Source organism: Citrus clementina, unplaced genomic scaffold, assembly GCF_000493195.1.
Source record: "Citrus clementina cultivar Clemenules unplaced genomic scaffold, Citrus_clementina_v1.0 scaffold_1, whole genome shotgun sequence".
In the NCBI taxonomy this organism is placed as follows: Eukaryota; Viridiplantae; Streptophyta; class Magnoliopsida; order Sapindales; family Rutaceae; genus Citrus; species Citrus x clementina.
Window position 1 is genome coordinate 3,554,347 of NW_006263303.1, and position 17,898 is coordinate 3,572,244.

Genomic DNA, 17,898 nt, shown 5'->3' on the forward strand with positions numbered 1-17,898 from the left:
AGAAAACATCCACCAAAGAAATTGAATACAACTGGAGTAACGTAAGCAGCACTAAGCTAAAATCTCCTAGAAGTAGCACTGAGATGACCAAACCAACAAGATCCTGCAATCAAACAAAAAACATGATAAAAGATAGTTAGAAAATTGTAAATTCATAGTAAAAAATGTTACCAAACAGACCCATATCAAAAGCATGAGGATACCTGGTGGCCAACAGGTTTAGTATTATGAACAATAAAAGAGAGAAAATAAAATATATCTCTCCTCTCCTCAAGCATTTGCACATTGTTAGTATCTATAATCCCCCCATGACTCCTTTTACGCTTCATGTAACTTTCACTGCTTCTTTGGGCTCGGGTTAAGAGCGTTTCTTCTCTCAAACGACCAGATGGATTTTCCATGTCTATGCTCTTCACACTGTGAAGGCAAAACAAAATTAACAAAGACAAACTTCAGTGTAGTATGGATGTGAGCATGAATAGGGTACAATCATTTGTATATATAGATGCAGTATAATTAACAGTCTGCTGAAGGCTCATTGTGGTCACATGCATGTGTTATAAACCAGAACAAAGTGGTGTGCTCATGAGCTTTTATACCCCTATTTTCTTTTAAATCCACTCGATGATACCTCATGCCAAAGTGTTTCTGATACAATGTTATTAGTCCCCAAATTTCAATTTTAAAAATTTCAAGTATTGAAATGTTTACCACCATTACTATCTTCTGCGAACTCAACATGGAGTATGGTGCTCACATAGCAAAATACCCTACGTTTCTACACAGGTTTGCATCATTATCTCAAGAACAACTATTAAAAAACTAGCATAACCCAGAAAAGGGCCAATGACGACAAACAGATATTAGTACAAAGAAACATCCAACAACATTACCGTGACTCTCTCTCAATTAGTCTTCCTCTGTCAAAACTTCCAATCGAAGTCGGTTCATTTTCTCCTCCCACGGCATACACCAAAAGTCCATACTGACAATACCCACAAGCTGTAGCCTGAAACCAGGCAAGATCAACACGTAGCCCATGCAATTGTAAAGTAGGATTGGCGTGAGTTTCAAGCCACCTAAGTACAGGTCGAAATGTTGCTCTCAGCCTTCCACGACGAACCAGGCGTAACTGTGCATTTAAGCCAGCTACCAGTCTATAGCAAATGGTTGGTGGGACCAACTGCATCCAGACAAATAAAGATTAACTAAGGAAGAATTTACAATATTAAAAATGTTGACTCAGCTAGATCCATCTCACAAAAGTATATGCGAAAATTATTGACCAAGAATTATCATACAGCAAACCTGGCTCATCAGGCTAGTTAGAATATTGTCATTTTGAAGTGAGAAAGGTGCCATGTAACTTCCATCACCACCAAATATTAAAGACATTGGAAATCTGTGATGTAGGCGAGGTGGCAGATCCGTCCTCTTCTCGTCTCCACCAAGGAAAAAGTCCAAGTATGCTAGCATTAGATCAGGTGTTGCAGCTACCTACAGAAATAGAAAACAGCACTTCAGACAGACACAAAAAGTATGAATGAATATCTCATGAATCAAGAGTGCCAAATTCATCAAGCCCAAATGTTACACTCCGGTAACATTAGAAGTTACTGCTATTCAAAAGAGGAATATGACTGTATAAAAGGACATTCATGAAGCTGAATGAAACTAAATGAACGGAAACCAAGAGTTTCCACAATGTCAATGCAAGCAATTGGTGAGAAACTCTTAACGCTTTCCACACCCGAAGAAAAATAATTAGTACATTGTACTTAAAAACATACTTTTGAGTATACAATATGTTCAACATCAGAATCAGATAAGCATGCAGTAAGTATTTCACAAGTTACCGTTGCAGTATCCAAACCAACATAAATAGCATCATACCCAAACGAGGATTGATTTTGTATAGTTAAAGAATCTAAACAAATAATTCTGTGATTCCTTCATGTACCCAACATGCACAAATACAACATACATGCTAAGCATCCACAGAACGATGCTGTTTCTAATTGTAGATACATAAACACCATGGACAAGATCCTGCAACAAACCTCTCAAACAACCCATAATCTGAGATATACTTCTGTACAATTAACACATACAGAATGTACTAGGAACGATGGAGCATGCTACAAAAGACCACTGTTTTAAAGGCCGTCTGAAACCATAGTACTAGAACTGATTAGAAAATAAGTTCTCTAAGACTAACCTTAAGCCCTTCATAGAGAGCCCGAGAACGACATGAACGCAAGCAAGCATGGTCATATTCTGATCGTACATACTCACGCAGTCGTTGCAATTTCATCCTCCGGCGCCATTGCTGCCATGACCATGCTAGGGGATATGCAAGAATGGCAAGAATACTGTAGATTGCACCCTCCCACCAGTGATAAGTTGCAATAGCATTTATCTCATCCACAAATGAATTAAATGCACCCTCATATCTACAGGATAAAAAATATCAGGTGAGCAATTAAACCCTAGCAAAATATGTCACGAAAGGCAAGAAGCCAAATAACCAGATTTCAATTATAAAATCAATAACAATATAACCATGACGATAATTTAAGAAACCCGAACAGCCAGGGATAATAAATGTTTTGACTTACACTATCTCTTTTATTTGTTCTGGAGGAGTATGGGGGAGGTGCCAAGGTTGACTGAAAGTATTGGGGCCCATAAAGTACATCCTATGTACATGACTATGGGACTCCTCAGCTCTATTTGTCTCCAAAACCTGAAAAAATTGAACAGCATCTTCTCAACTTCCAATCACAAAAAGAAAAATGGATATGAAAACAACAGGGAAGAAAGTGAAGTTCTAAAGATAGATTCTACCTTGATACAGTAAATCATAAGCCATAGAATTTACCTCATTCAGTGACTCCAGGAAAGGAAATGAGTGATCGATTTGAGAGCCATGTTGAGTGGGAGCTGGGCCTGGTAATTCATCAACCCCAACAAATTTCATCCGAGCAACACTAAGCACCAGCGCCAAGAGAATGAGGAGACCAACAAGGAGAAGACAAAATAACCAAGGCCCACCAAATGTGTAAATCAACTCCTCAAGGGCTGTGTAACAGTGTGGCATGTGATATCTTTCAGAAATGCATCTGTAAGGACAAGGTGTTTCAGCAATACCACCTGTTATGACGGACAACAAAGATCAACTTATAGAAGTTAAAAATTATATGACATTGATTTTCAACAGACATAAAAAATTGGCAACATAAAGTGACAAATGGAAGTAGCATTTCAAGTATTAAACAGATAACCATGAGAGCCACCATGTTTTCTATAGTGGAAAACCATCCACAAGCTTTTTAACATGTAACACAGATACTGACTGAAAGAAGAAATACCTCGGACGGAAATATAAACGGCACGGTGGGGAAACTCTTGAGGAGGGCACTGATGACAGAGAGATTTATCAGATCCAGTAACGTTTTTATACGTGCCAACAGGACATTCCTGAAGAATTACAAACAGATAATTTAGAAAATTTATAAAGGGCTACTAGGACACGATTGAACAGAATACAAACAATGAAAAATAAAAACTTTAATGGTAATGTGTTTGAGCTGCATTATAGTAACTTATTAACAAGGGATTAAAGGGGGGACGCAGAGGAAAAACTAGATATACAGGACAGTGTTCATATTTTGTAAGAGATATATAGTATCCAACCTTCTTCTTTTTTCCTTTTTTTTTGTTTTGTTGTTTAGGGGGGGGGGGGGGCAAGTCACATGTTCAAAACCAAAAACTCCCCCCCCCCCCCCCCCCCCCCCAAAAAAAAGGGGGGGGGAAGCCATTCAAAACTAACATGAAAGAAATAGAAGACATGAAAATGTCATAAAATTGCAACATCACCTCACAAAATATCCCATAAAGCCCTTTCGGGAGAAATAGAAGACATGAAAATGTCATAAAATTGCAACATCACCTCACAAAATATCCCATAAAGCCCTTTCGGGCAGGCTTTGCCAGTCGTCGTTCCATTTTCTCCACCACCAAGCTCATGTCCACCCAGGCCACCCCTAAAATAATGGCAGACAACATCAATAAGATTTTTATTTTATTTTATTTTGGTGCTAAGAAACAAAAGATTATAAACAACTGTATGAGATATGTACAAGGATTGGTGGGACATCAACATCAATAAGATATGAAAAATAAAATACCACATGTGAACCCAACGGAGAACAGTAGTGTGACCTTGAACATTTAATATTCATGATATCATTACAATGCATATGAAATACACGAATAGATGCAAGAATTATTTAACAGTATCATTAGAGACGTATAGTACTTGGAAGATTCAACTATATACTAACCCAATGCGGATGCTTCCTCTTACACTAGCAATGGGCTGGTAGACATCTCCTGTAGGAATGTCTGACCAATGAAAGTGAATCCTCCCACCACCACCTCCACCACCCCCCATATGACTACCATATCCTCCGACACTAGAAAGAACCGCAGAGTCGCCAATATCCAGTGTATGCAAAAACAGAAGTATTGTTCCACCAGAACCACCTCCAGCACCTCCAATTGAACCATTTCTAACAACATAGTTTTTCTTTGTTGAAAGGTCTTCAAAACTTTGTCCATCAGCTTTTACAGAGCCTTCAACAGACAAACTAGACAAAGGATGCTCGAAGGAACCCATCACTGCTCAGACACACAGAATGAATAAAAATAAGTAATTTAGGGGGGTTGGGGGGGGAGGAACTAAAATCAGTCGGCTCCGAAAGATATTTAAGAGTCAAACAGACCAGTTTTATTCACATATAAGAAGTTAATTTGACCATATATAAATCTGATGACCAGATATACAATTCCCATTCATGGGAACAGAACGAATAATATGATGCAAACGTAACCAATACAATAGCAGCATAAACTCATCATAGCCTTTCGCACTTCAATTATTCAGAATGTCAAATACATGAGTAAAAAAGACTTAATCTTTATGTTCAAAAGAGTTCCAAAAGCATCTGTCCAAAGAATAGGCACGAACATACCTATGATACCGCCACCAGCAGTCGAATTACCAGAGGTATCATTTCCACTTCCACTGCCAAGTTCACAGGGTAAGTTTGCATTTCCATAGGAAATTCCTCCTTCAACGCAGCTATCATTGAAACATCCAAGCCCACCTTTACCACCATGTCCCCCACCACTGCCTACACCATTGCCTATAACTTTACCTCTACCCACACCACCCGTGCAACCTGCAAAACAGAAAAAAAGCAAGTCCACCATGATCTTTAACCATGCTACGTTTTCTTTCCTTCAAGACCACAAATGAACTATAAATTGTATGCAAATGTTTGCACCTAAGAAAATCATAAGAGTGAAAGAGGTAAAGCAAATTATTAGTGGCAAAAGTGAAAATACAGGAAAAACAAAAAGAGACAAGTGAAGGAAAAATAATTTGTACCCATTCCAGATGCACTTATAGCTCCAGAAGACTGGACAGATATAGTTCTTGCACGGTGGAAATGGACGACTGATCCTTCTACTAGGCCATCAACAACAATATCTTCAACTCGACATATCTAAAAACATAAACTAATGAAACTGTTAGATAGATTGAAAAGTTTGAACAAGATTCAAGTCATGTAACAGCATAAACTATATTTAATGAACACCTGAAGAGTAAATGATAGAGATGAGTTCACGTTGCAATCCTCAGGGGGATGGAGTAGTTCAACTGGGCAATCTTGGATTTCACAATAGAGCCTTGGTGTGCTACAGAGTATAAACAAAGAAAAAAGCAGTTTAACATAACCATAGAGCACAAGAGACCTGAATAAATGTATGACCAAGCAATCGAAACTTACACCGCATCAGTGGTGGCATTCTCTAAAGGACTACGCAAAACAGATCCAGGTCCGACCTTCACAAACAAAATGAGTGTCACTTAATAATCATGTATGACTAGAGGCATAAACTAGCTAAATACACAGCACTGACATTCTGTCACTATTACTCATAGAGGTCTAGTACTAATGTTCATCACTTTGGAATTTCATAGTTTGTACATGCCTTTACATCGAAATAGTAGTCAATCATTCTGTATACAGAAGCATCATGCTTAATATGTGTTTGCAGGTGCTGCTGTTGTATAATTGTAGAGCGGTAACAGTAGAACTGGCATCATGAACCATTAAAAGTATGTCCAGCCACTATGAGCTGAACTAATGATAAAACGCATTCATAAGATTAGAATGCTACCATGGACTATAACTGACCAAACCCAAGCTCAAGTAAGAGAGGGTGCAAATGTTGATAAGTTACTCAGCAACCGTTCAAGCAATTTGAAAATCACATAAGCATTAAACATACTCAAACAAAACAATATCAGAATACTACAGAGTACAACAACAGAATGAATATCGTAGAATTTGAAACTCAAATGATAAGGAAACATTAACAGAATGCCAAAACAACTCAAAATGAGTAACAAAGATAAAACATAATCAATAGCAAGCTTGATTTCTTATAATCTTGTTTCCTTAACAGAATGCCAAAAGGACTCACAATGAGTAACAAAGACAAAACATAATCAATAACAAGCTTGCTTTCTTATAATCTCATTTAAGAATGGAACAAATATTGTCCTGCTATGACATAAAAGATATTTAAAAGCCACAGATATATTATTTGAGCTGGTTAAGAGAAACACAAGGCAAAACTTTTAGGCAAAATGCACGACCACTTAATGGTTCTGACATTATAAAAGCAAACTATTTCAAAGGAATAAGCACCACATGCACACTTTAGAGTTCTATATCACAAATTATTACGTCAAAGTAGCTAATTAATAGTACAAACTCTTAAGAATAATATTACTCATACATCCGAACAGCCATACAGGAAAAATATATATACTGCCAAAATTCCGATATCCATCCCACTGTTATAAGTTGCCAAACACCAACTCTTGGTCAGTACGTACAAACATAAACAGAAGCTTACATGGATACTGTAGAACAATGCCAGAACCAGACGTTGTGCTTCAATTCTATCCCCTGGGCCTGATAAATTTAGCAAACCTTGTCCATGAACTTCCAGATTTGCATTGGAATGTATGATAGAAAATTCCTGTTCAGAAAAAGACGACGTGTCATACGTGAGTGCATCCCAAATTCATTAAAAGAGATGGAAAAGGTATAAGATGACATACCTTGAGAACAATTAAGTTGCTAGCCTCAAGCAAGGAAGTCGCAACTGTTGCATCTCCACCACCATCTACGAGCATTTCGGAATTCCACATTAAGAATATTTTAACAGTCATGCGCAGAGCTCCATAAACCTAGAGTTTAAAAAGCACAATGATCAACCAGCTCACTATAACATATTCTGAGGGTGATATTTATGTGCTGGTGTTTGGGTAAAGAAACATCTGATAGGGAAAATAAACTTTGCATCTCTGAATGAAGAATAAAAGGAAAAGAAACTAAGTAAAAACATGATTTTTGGCAAGATCTAGTTGGGCCATGTGTTTAGAGAGTAACAATGGCATTCGTACTGAAAGCATAACAAAAGAAGAAGAAAACAAAGTAGACAACATTCTTTTGGCTGTAAGAAATTCTGTCATGTTTGGAAACAAACAAACAGCACCCATAAAACATATCATTTTTATTAACATATAGATTAAAAAATTGGCAATTGCAAGTGGAAATAACAAAAGAATTGAGAGAAAGTAAGCAACATGCAGACCATAAAGAAACTGAATCATATTGTTTCAAATATATTTGAAGCAAAAAACAAAATGCAATTTTATACATAAATAAGTACATTTATGCTCTGAGTGTAACTATATGAATCAGAAGAATGAGACAAAATTGAGTGCATCAAACTGTAGATAAAATTCCCAAGTACCAACTGCCAAGCAAAGACTGATAATCATGGACATGAATATAGCATCATTAACCCATAAACTGCAGCACAAGATGTAAATTTCCCGTCACCTTGATTACGGAGTCACTCATCAACAATTCTTCTGCCAATAATTCAAACTCTGACGTAGCGTAATGAGCTAGACCAAAGCTCAGAACTCCACCACATGAAAGACTTATTTGTCCCTGGACCTAAAAAGAGCATGAAATAGAAAACCAAAATAAATTCCAAATGCATAACATGATTTTCCCAAACTCACATACTAGGACTAACAATAAAATGATAAGAATAATGACTATGACAACAAGAACAACAACAACCATAATGATGATAATAATAAAGAAGAGGAGAACATTACCAAGGAAAAAGAAATATTCAACTTCATAATACTGTAAGAAAAAATAACTATGATGAACTGATTAAATATTTAGTACACTTTCCCAAAATGCTCTACTGAAAAGATACATACCGAACGGCAAAGAAAATATCAGTGAAATAAAAGACCTAGTGAAGAGCAACTAAGATCCAAGGCTACCCCACCAGAAATATCAGACTTATACTGAAACACTATTAAGATAAATTAATAAATGAAAAATGGTGAACGAGTAAACAAGAAATATAGCATTATGACGTAATAAAAATAAGTACAGATGGTAGACAAAAAAGTTCGCGGAAGCAATGATCATTCCTTTATGAACGCTTTTTAAACAAGAAAATATCAATTTGAATGGTCAGAAAAGGGAGTTTGCAGCCAAGGCCAGAACTAACCTCTCCCCCATCCCAACCAACAAGATAACAGAGAGATATAAAGAGAGAAAACCAATAAAGAAGCATAGCAAAATAGAAAATTTTCGTTGGCACAATAGTAACTCAGTCCCACAAACCTGGACACGACTCCAAAGCAAGGGAACAGTAGCCCTGGCACAATTTTGGACATAAACATTAGTCCAAAGAGGCTGATTAGGAAACTCTAGAAGAAGTGTCTCTGTATCTGTTGACATATTGTAATTGCTAACAGTAAGAGTTCGCGGGACAGCATCATACAAAGTCCCAGCACCTCCAGCATTGTCCGGACAGGCAAAACTGTTTCCTCCTGCAAATATAATAAAGCAACAGCTGAATATTTCCACAAGCAAAGGATGATAGAACAAAGGCCCACCAGATAATGTGCAGAACCACTTGAAAAACAGCTAGCGCTTACGCCCCAATGAATACTTATCAAAACGTAAGTCACTAGCATCGCCAATAAAGACGGTGCATTAGAATTCCAATTGTCAAACATAACACAGTGGACCTGCAAAGGTGCCTTAAAGTGAAATTTCAAAAAACTAAATTGTTGCAAAAATGCTAGAATGACACTCATATTTAATACATTAGATAAATATTACCAAATGGAGACCTAACAACAAGAAGATTAAATCAATAAAAGATTAAAAGAATAAGTGGCAACCAGGAATTCTTAATTACACAAAGCGACTATCTTTCTCCTAAGATTTATTCAAGGATTAAAAAGGAACCAATCATCACACTATAAATTACAAGGCTCACCATGCACAAAAATTTTTGGCTCATCATGTCTGCTGAATATATCAACTGAAACTCTTCCACCACCACCACCCGCGTAGCCATTACCACCACAAGCACTAATCAAGCCACTTCCTGTCCTGCTCTTCACAGAAAGATAACCCTGACATCAAAGACTAAGAGGGAGCAAATTCTAGAAAAATCAAAGAATTTACAAGAATTCAATTCATTTCTACGAGCAAAATACAGTCTAAAGCAGCTGTAGTCTAATAACTCCCATAAACGTCCAACATCAATACCACTAATAAAGAATACATCTTATACACAGACAAAAAATGACAACAAACATCTTTAAGTCTTCCTACAGATACCATAACAGAATGAAGAAAGGAAAGAAAGCGGACACTGAAAACTACTCTCTCCATCCCCAAGCCATTATACAGTGAAAAAAAAAAATCTTAAATAAGAACCATTAAGTGGCTACAGCGCTGATATTCTTATAGAGAGCCCTTGGACATGTATAACTAATAGTAAAGTTAGAGTACATTTATCAGCATGCGGCCAGTGATAATTGATAGCAACTTTTAGCATCCTTGAAAGAAAATTTGCACAAGACAGAGAAGCATGCTTTATTGATGAAAACTTGTCAAATTACAGCAAAATGAATATTTCATTTTTTAACAGAAAACGCATAATTTAGAATGTATTCTATCAATGTCTGTAACATTAGTAGGAAAACAGATTTCAGGACTCCAAAGAGCATTTTCCAAGAAAATCATTTTCTGCTCTCTCTTAAGTCTAACAGTTCACTGCTTAAGAAAGCAATACCCTGACATTTTATAGAAAAATAATAAGAATCATGTGCCTCCTTTCAATGAGCATCAGAGGCGATGGACAATCTTACAAAACTCCATTGAATTTAACAAATGACAGTATGTTCCAGCAAAGATGACTCCGAGCATAGCAATAGTTTTAGTCTCTTCAAAGTGACTGAGATGAAAGCTGATTCCCTCGAAAGTCCTTCCAGTTAGGACCAACAAAGTATCATGGCATAGAACAATTAAAAGGAATTCCTACAGCTTTTAAGATCCATTGTCGAACAAGATCACTGATCAAACTATTTCAAGCAAGCTCACTCAATACCCACTAGCTTACATATCCTAATACTGGGACACTTAATGCTCAACACCCACATTAAACTCTAGGAAAAGTAAGTATAACATATCAGTTGAGTGAAGCTTACCAAACCAAAATAAGTAACTAAAAGCAAAATCAAATCTGAATTTCATTTTCTTAAGCTATATTTAAAGAAAAACTATTCCAAAGCACAAAAATAGAAAGCCAAGGAAAAAATGAAATAACTAGATAAAGAAATTAATTACATTTTATAGGCTATAAGATAAATGCTACCACCAGAACCACCTCCACCTTTGTGGCCTCCATCACCTCCATCAGCCGAAATGCTGCCGTCTAACACCACATACTCATCAATTACCATCTTGATTCGACCGCCGCCGCCACCACCATAGTCGAACTCCTGGCTGGTGGTCCCTCCTCTACTCCCATAACTCCAAGGCTTCTGCAACGACGACCACGAGTAGGCATCTCCACCCCAAACGTCCTCAGGCAACTTGCTTTCATCCACCAAGCAACACGCGCCTCTCCCTCCATGTCCTCCACCGCCCCCCTCTATCCCCTGCGGCGTCCCACTCGTCTGGGGCGGGGGGGCACCCGCCAAGCCAGTTGTGTTCACTACCGAACCGTTCAAAAATGACGCGTTTTGAGCTACGAGCTCAAAAGTTCCGGAAACAATAGAGGAATTCACACCTAATGTGAAATTACCGGAAATGTTAACGGCAATTGAACAGCCAGAGATAGGGCAATGGAATTTGACGCCTGTCAAAATTTCAAAATTGCCTTTGCCACAAATGTATACGTCACGCGTGAGGTTCAAGTCGTTGACAATCTGACACGTGGAATCGAGCGTGCCGATGCCATCGAGATCGTCTGTGCACGAAACTGACGGCGGGTGCGGAGGCGGCGGCGGAGGCGACGGCGGAGAGTAATCTTGATGGAAGAGATTGGAATCGAAGTCGATTATCGAGAAATCGTCGTGATAGGTTGAAGATAAAACGAAGTTAGGGTTTGTGAAGAAGATAAACAGAGTAAAAAGAAAGGCGAAATGGAGAGAGTAGTGGTGGGGGTGGGAGTGAAATCGAGCCATTCACTGATTGCAAAAGTCATTAGAATCAAAGGTTACGATTTGAATTTGCAGCGAATTTTAACTGACACCATGCCGTCGTAATCTTAGATGCCGCCACCATCAGATGTTTAATTTGCTTCGTAACTTGTGATTACACTAAATTCTTCAGCACTGAAAATAAAAAACCCTAGCTAGAAGTATCTTTCTCTCTGCAACGAAAAAGTTTTAGAGAGAGGTTGAAGAGCGCAATTGCAAATGAGAATAAATCCTTTATTGGGTAAGATAACAGAAAAATAATAAAAATAATAATCGGACGTGGTCTGCATCATGTGAGCTTGAGATATTATTGGTTAATTTTCCGGACATTTTGTCATTTGCGAGTAGGATACTGCCACGTGTGGCCTTGAGCATGCTTGAATTACTGTTTAATAAATCTCAGCCCTGGATTCTTAATTCCATGCTCAGTATTAGACACGCGAATTAACGAAAATTGAAGAAACAATGTCGTTTTATGATTGGAAGGAGCGTAATGGCGAGACGTGGAGGAGCCATACGCCAGTGTTTTTTCCACTTTTAGAAAGCTATGATCGGTGACAACAATTTTTTCTTTTTTTCTTTTTCTCTTTTTCATATCATTATCTCGACTTTAATCCTGTACGAATTAATGAATTTGGATAGTTCATTGAATAATTTAGGTACAGAACACTGGTTTATTTATTTATGATCGTGCGAGTCCGAGTTTAGAATTTCTTATGCACTGGAAGTAACTTTTGAAATAGGACACAAATTCACGTTAAACGATTTAATTCTTTTAAAAAGCAAATTATGTAAAACAAGCAGCAGAATTGGCACATAAAACATGTTCTGCGCGGAATCAAATTCGATACACGCGCAACACGTCAATTTTAAATTGCGGCATTTGAAAATGAGTGCACAGTGCACGGCGAGGAATAATTTGCTGCGAGTTTTTGACAATTGCTGCAGAATGAAGATGCTACTCCTTGCTGCTTTGCCGGGCTGTATGTGAAATAGTACGGCGGGACACGTGTAATGAAGGCGAGCCAGTGAAAGCTGGCTCGCGTTAGCTAATTTTGGGTGACCTGCTGCTTTGCTGTTGCGTCGATTTGTTCATTTAACAAATTCTCGTTATTGTTTAAACATGCACGTAGCCGAGGGCAATTGGAAAACCGTTTCTTTTTTCATGAATTATATACGAACGCGTTGCTTAAAACGACATCCACGATTAGAAAGTGATTCAGCGAATGACGTGTTGTGAGACGATGGCTACAATTAAATGCCTTATGCGTTTATTGGCAATGTTTAATTGGCAATTGTCGTGTTCACAAAGGGTCCGGTGTAAATTGAGCTTGTACTTAACACTAAATTAACGGTTAAAATTTGTCCAACATAAATATTATATGGGTCCCAAACAATTCATGAGAGTTAAGCTTAATACTTAGCACATATTAAATTAAGCACCAAATCCTCATCATATGTGCGCTCATCCAATTATGTTCTAACATAAATATACTCATTTCGAAATTAACTAATCACATCGGAGGGAGAATAAAGTAATTTGATTATGTATTTATTGGACTGAATTTTTTCTCCTAAATTGAGTTACAATGTTTTGATAATTTACGAAACACTATAGAAGCTTTGATTTAGAAGCACAACTACTAAACAACAATTCGAAATGAAGCCTAAGAATAATTATTGGGAAGCTTTTACAAAACTATTGTTTGCGGGCAATAGATAGAGGAATGAAATTTGTAATAGTTCAGGAGGTAAAGTATACAGAGTACAGAAGAACTCCAAAATCTCAGTCGTGTATGTAATGTATAATGATACATAACGGTATACTATATGCTATAAAATTCATTTCTGAAACTTAGTTTCATAGGAAATTGTACGAGAATTCATTATGCTGATGATTACTACAGATTGATGAACCGAATATACACATGTATAACCTCCAATTCCGGCCCACGAAGAAAGAGAAGCAACCAAAATGGAAGTGCTATAGATCATAGTAGTATTTTCATGAAAGAATATGGAAAATTTTTCGGAGGGCAGAGTTGATGTGGTGGATTAAATATTAGCTCCAAAAATGCACGAGACTCATCATAGAATAATTCCGAGCTGACTGGAAAATAAGAGAAGAGATGCATCTTAGCATTAACTGTTGGGGAGGTTAGCTCTGTGGGTACTCTGACGAAAAGTCATGCAGCCTTCTTTGCATTGAGCAAGTTAAACTGCCTCGTATTTCCAAGCTCAAATCCTCTGATTTTCCTTTTCCTTTTTATATATAACAAGGAGCTTATCTGGTTTAACTTAACTACAAAACCAAAAAATGGCTTAAATCTCTGCAGGTTTCACTATCCCTTAATTTGGTCATAGCTTTCTTCTCTAATTTTCTTATCCACTCTTTGCTCACATGGAAAAGCTTCCCAATCTCCTCAAGTGACTTGGGTCGATGGTCGTTAAGCCCATATCTCAGCACCAACACTTGCCTCTCTCTTGAATCCAAACTTTCCAAAATACGAAAGACGTCTTTCTTCATGTGTTGCCTCATCACAATTTCTTTAGGACTCTTTACTGATCTATCTGGTGCAAATTCCTGCATCATCACAACACACCTTGCTCAATTAAACCACCTCCAGGTGAGTTTTTAAAAAATTTAAATTGTCACCATCAATTGTGAATAAATAAGATAGCACCTCCAGGGGTCTTTTATATTAATCTTGCATCAGTATTCTTCCCATTCCCGTATGGCAAAAGAGGGGAAAAAAAGGGGGGGATATTCTACAATCACCGGTAGGAAACAAGCAAGAAAAATGAACATGAAGATTCTGGCAAACCAGAAAGATTTTAACGAAATAAAGTACGCAGATTTTCTGAAAACCGGAATGCAAACTTCATTACTATGGTCCAACTTCAATGAGCCAGAATAGACCGCCTACAGCTTAATTGTTTGGGTATTTAACATGCATGAAAAAAACAGTTGAAATCATACCAAATATTTAGCATTAAGACAATCCCCAATTTTCTGATCAATTGAACCCACAATTCTTAGGCATTCACTAGCTGATCTGATTTCAGCCAAAGAAAGACCCGTGTACTTGGCAATTTCAATGTCTTCTGGGTATTTCCCATGGCTGTTGGTCAGGGCTTTTCGAGCTTTCTGAATCTTACTTATTTCCCTGTTTAATTTGCACTGCAAAGAATAATGAATAAGAAGAAATTTGTGGATCAAGCTTGGCTCTGATTAAGAACTATAATTGTACTAAAAAGACAATCTACCAAATAAGAAAGAGAGGTACAGGAATTTTGATTCCTCTAGCATGCCTTGCCACCATCTTTGATATTGACTTCCTTATCCAGTACTGGACATAAGTTGAGAATTTGTATCCCCTTGTGTGGTCGAACCTCTCTGCGCCTTGTAGAACACCAACATTTCCAGCCTGCCAATATGCATACACGAAATTGCACGTCAGTCTGTTTCGAGATAGATTCATCCACAATATTTTCCAACAGAAAATTCATATGCATAACAATCATGATAATCATCGCTAAATTCGTTTACATTCTTGAGAATGCATAGTTCAAGACACCAGAGGTTTGATACCATTACTAATGAAAAAGCAAACAGAAACCAAAGTCTATAATTCAGGCAGCTTCTATTTTGAAACTTCTCATGCATTTTAAAAGAATTAACATAAAAGAATTAGTAATGGAGGGCACAGCAACTGTCAATAAAAGCCAGAGCATGTCTGCTAACCTGGAGCAAGTCTGAAAACGGTATTCCTAGACCCCTGTAGTTTCTCGCAAGGAATAACACTAAGGGGCGAGTACTCTTTATCAGCTCTTCTCTGCAATACCAACCAAAAGCCAGATGCTGTTTCAGCACCCTCTCACTGACTCCAGCTGCTTGAGCCCAGCAATTCAAGCTGGCTGCTTTCCCACTTTCTTTTTCCAGAGTTGTTTTTATCCTCTCCAGGTTGGCAACCACCTGTAACAGCCCAAAAGTAGAACTGTCAGAGATATCTCCAAGATGTTACCCAACAAAAGCCATATCTCCTTGAAGTTAAAAACAACCTGAACTCCCTTTGACATTTCTGCCTCGTTTCTGGCAATCATCAATCGCCTACCTCTAGAGTTCAATGCTCTTTCTGGTGAAAAGATAGTGGGCTGCTTTAAGCCTTCTTGCAAGGCTTCTGAAGGCAAAGACAGCAAAGAAGTTTCAATGGATTCTTCTGATACCCTTGCTGTCTTCAATTTTCTTTTTCCCTTTCTTTTAGAAGGAACAAGAATTTTTCCCATGTGATAATCCCTAGAGTCATTCATCTTTTGCTCTTCAGTATGAACATCAGACAAGTCAAGAACATTTGAGGTCTTAACTATCCTAGATAGATGGCTATTGAATAATTTTAGTGCTCCAAGCTTTCCTAGTTGTTGAAGAATCTCTCTTTCCAACCTTAACGCATCTGAATCAGCAAATGTCGACTCTAAAACATCAAGATTTTCCATCAGTAATCTAAAATCTGATCTGCTGCTCGCATCTTGGCCAATGCAAGAAGTGGATTTCTGCCTAATTTCTTCTGTTTCTGAATAATCATTTTCTACGGTCTGAGTATTCACAAATGAACAAGTATATGCTTTAACAGGATCTTGAAAATAAGAGGCACTGTCCTCAGAAATTGTGGACAAAAAAGACAGTCTTGCCGAGTTGAACGAACCCTCCCTGCCTCTAACTGCATACATTTAGAAGCAAACGATCATTCATTTAAATCCAGCCAAAGAAATTAACCAAAACCAAAAAATCCTTACTATTTATATATGTGAACTATAAAACACAAATGAATAATTCACCTGATTCATCCATTTTCCGTTAAAGTAGAAAGTTAACTGTATAAAGTTAATCAGTTAAACCAACTTTAAACCCCAAATTTCATTTACCACGCTGAGGGAGTTTACCTCTCGAAACAACTAGCAAGCACCACATAAACAAACCTTGATATCTTATATGACGGTTTAGATTAAACCCAGATCATGATTGGCTTTCCAACTGAACCAATTGGGTGTGAAATTTAGCAACTCAATAGCATACAAAACATTCTTTAACAGAAGTATAGACTTTGGTTGACAGTAATATTTAATTCACTTTCAAGTTTTGGCTAAAATATAAGTAAGAGATTCCAAACCAAGCTAAGAAGTTTCTATTTACTTGTACGATCATAAGCAAACTTCACATTCTCAAAACTTCTGAAATTTGAGCAGACGAACTCACCAGAAGTAGAAGAGAGCCTGCAAGAGGAAGTGGTGAAGAAATGAGACTGAACTGGGGACACCCACTTGAGGTTCAATCTGAAACCCATCCCCATACTTGTGATGAAAGCAGAGAAACGGCGTCCATTAAATTTTTACATGCATGTTTCTTAAAAATTTTAAGTTGATGATACCATAAAGAAGAGGTGTTAAGCACGACTGCACATATTGGTGTTGTCACATCTCCACCACTGGTTCTTCATCCCTATTACTTTTGCCTTAACAAATTTTATAATTCGCTCTCTTGCGTCACAAAGCAAGCATCTAAATTTGCAAATATACATCAAAATTGCCAACATTGAATATTCCTTTACCCACCACATAAATATCTCTAATAACTGTCTGTCTCATTCATTTGTGCCAAGTGTTACGAATGACCAAATGGTCTAGGCCAAGTGTATGAGACAATGGACTTCCACTTGAAGCCAACAATCAAGCTGAGCCCAAAATGTAATAGCCATCTGATTTTTTCCGAATGAAAGTCTACTTCTCGGTTTTTCAGATATACTATTATTATAATAATAAAAAATATGACATTGAATAAGGCTTCATTGCAGAATCTAAACATCGATGTTCTTAGAACCAGCTACTACTAAAAAACCCATCAAATCTTGGACATCAATAAAGAGAATAAGTGACTAAGTGTATTCCCACTGATGACTAAGTCTATCCCATCCCTTTTCTAGGTAGCCTTGAATTTTAAATGCATTGGAATGGGGGCTTCTTAGCCCATATAATGACCTTTTAAGCCACATGGATAAGCAGCCCAAAACATCAAAGATTCATCAATTGAATGAACAAGTCCGTAATTTAGGTAACTCGGTCAAAACTGAAAAGCAGTACCTTGCTACTTTAATTATGTTGACATTGTGTTACCATGCTGAGTTTTCGGGTATCATGAAGACAAAAGACCAGAAAACACG

At 37.5% G+C, this 17,898-nt stretch overlaps 2 protein-coding genes across 2 annotated transcripts in view; both read right to left on the reverse strand.

Moving 5' to 3' along the window:
* LOC18055040 overlaps window positions 1-11,918 on the reverse strand; it is a 14,052-nt gene extending 2,134 nt beyond the window's left edge. The window contains exons 1-20 of the mRNA XM_006450691.2: window positions 10,827-11,918; window positions 9,469-9,584; window positions 8,805-9,013; window positions 7,992-8,111; window positions 7,205-7,333; window positions 6,997-7,122; window positions 5,859-5,914; window positions 5,667-5,766; window positions 5,456-5,573; window positions 5,037-5,246; window positions 4,347-4,683; window positions 3,953-4,046; window positions 3,372-3,480; window positions 2,882-3,153; window positions 2,619-2,746; window positions 2,219-2,453; window positions 1,309-1,497; window positions 894-1,183; window positions 204-417; window positions 8-103 (exon numbers count right to left, since the gene is read on the reverse strand). Coding sequence (XP_006450754.2) covers window positions 8-103; window positions 204-417; window positions 894-1,183; window positions 1,309-1,497; window positions 2,219-2,453; window positions 2,619-2,746; window positions 2,882-3,153; window positions 3,372-3,480; window positions 3,953-4,046; window positions 4,347-4,683; window positions 5,037-5,246; window positions 5,456-5,573; window positions 5,667-5,766; window positions 5,859-5,914; window positions 6,997-7,122; window positions 7,205-7,333; window positions 7,992-8,111; window positions 8,805-9,013; window positions 9,469-9,584; window positions 10,827-11,668 — 3,990 coding nt within the window. The 5' untranslated portion in view covers window positions 11,669-11,918. The remainder of the gene's footprint in view (window positions 1-7; window positions 104-203; window positions 418-893; window positions 1,184-1,308; window positions 1,498-2,218; window positions 2,454-2,618; window positions 2,747-2,881; window positions 3,154-3,371; window positions 3,481-3,952; window positions 4,047-4,346; window positions 4,684-5,036; window positions 5,247-5,455; window positions 5,574-5,666; window positions 5,767-5,858; window positions 5,915-6,996; window positions 7,123-7,204; window positions 7,334-7,991; window positions 8,112-8,804; window positions 9,014-9,468; window positions 9,585-10,826) is intronic.
* A 1,589-nt stretch (window positions 11,919-13,507) lies between these two features.
* Window positions 13,508-17,258, reverse strand: LOC18055041 (RNA polymerase sigma factor sigC). Its single transcript, XM_006450700.2, has 6 exons — window positions 16,938-17,258; window positions 15,746-16,401; window positions 15,429-15,659; window positions 14,971-15,111; window positions 14,664-14,864; window positions 13,508-14,267 (listed from the first exon to the last, which is right to left on the reverse strand). The coding sequence occupies exons 1-6, from the start codon at window positions 17,029-17,031 to the stop codon at window positions 13,986-13,988; spliced, it is 1,605 nt and encodes a 534-aa protein (XP_006450763.1). The 5' UTR covers window positions 17,032-17,258; the 3' UTR covers window positions 13,508-13,985.
* Window positions 17,259-17,898: the final 640 nt, after the last annotated feature.

Excerpts from the sequence above, each read along its gene's own strand:
- LOC18055041 (XM_006450700.2), bottom strand. The coding sequence starts at position 17,031 with ATGGGGATGGGTTTCAGATTGAACCTCAAGTGGGTGTCCCCAGTTCAG. Across the intron at positions 15,112-15,428 it reads CGTTTTCAGACTTGCTCCAG|GCTGGAAATGTTGGTGTTCT; the intron begins GTTAGCAGACAT and ends GCATATTGGCAG. Across the intron at positions 14,865-14,970 it reads CTAGAGGAATCAAAATTCCT|TGCAAATTAAACAGGGAAAT; the intron begins GTACCTCTCTTT and ends TATTCTTTGCAG.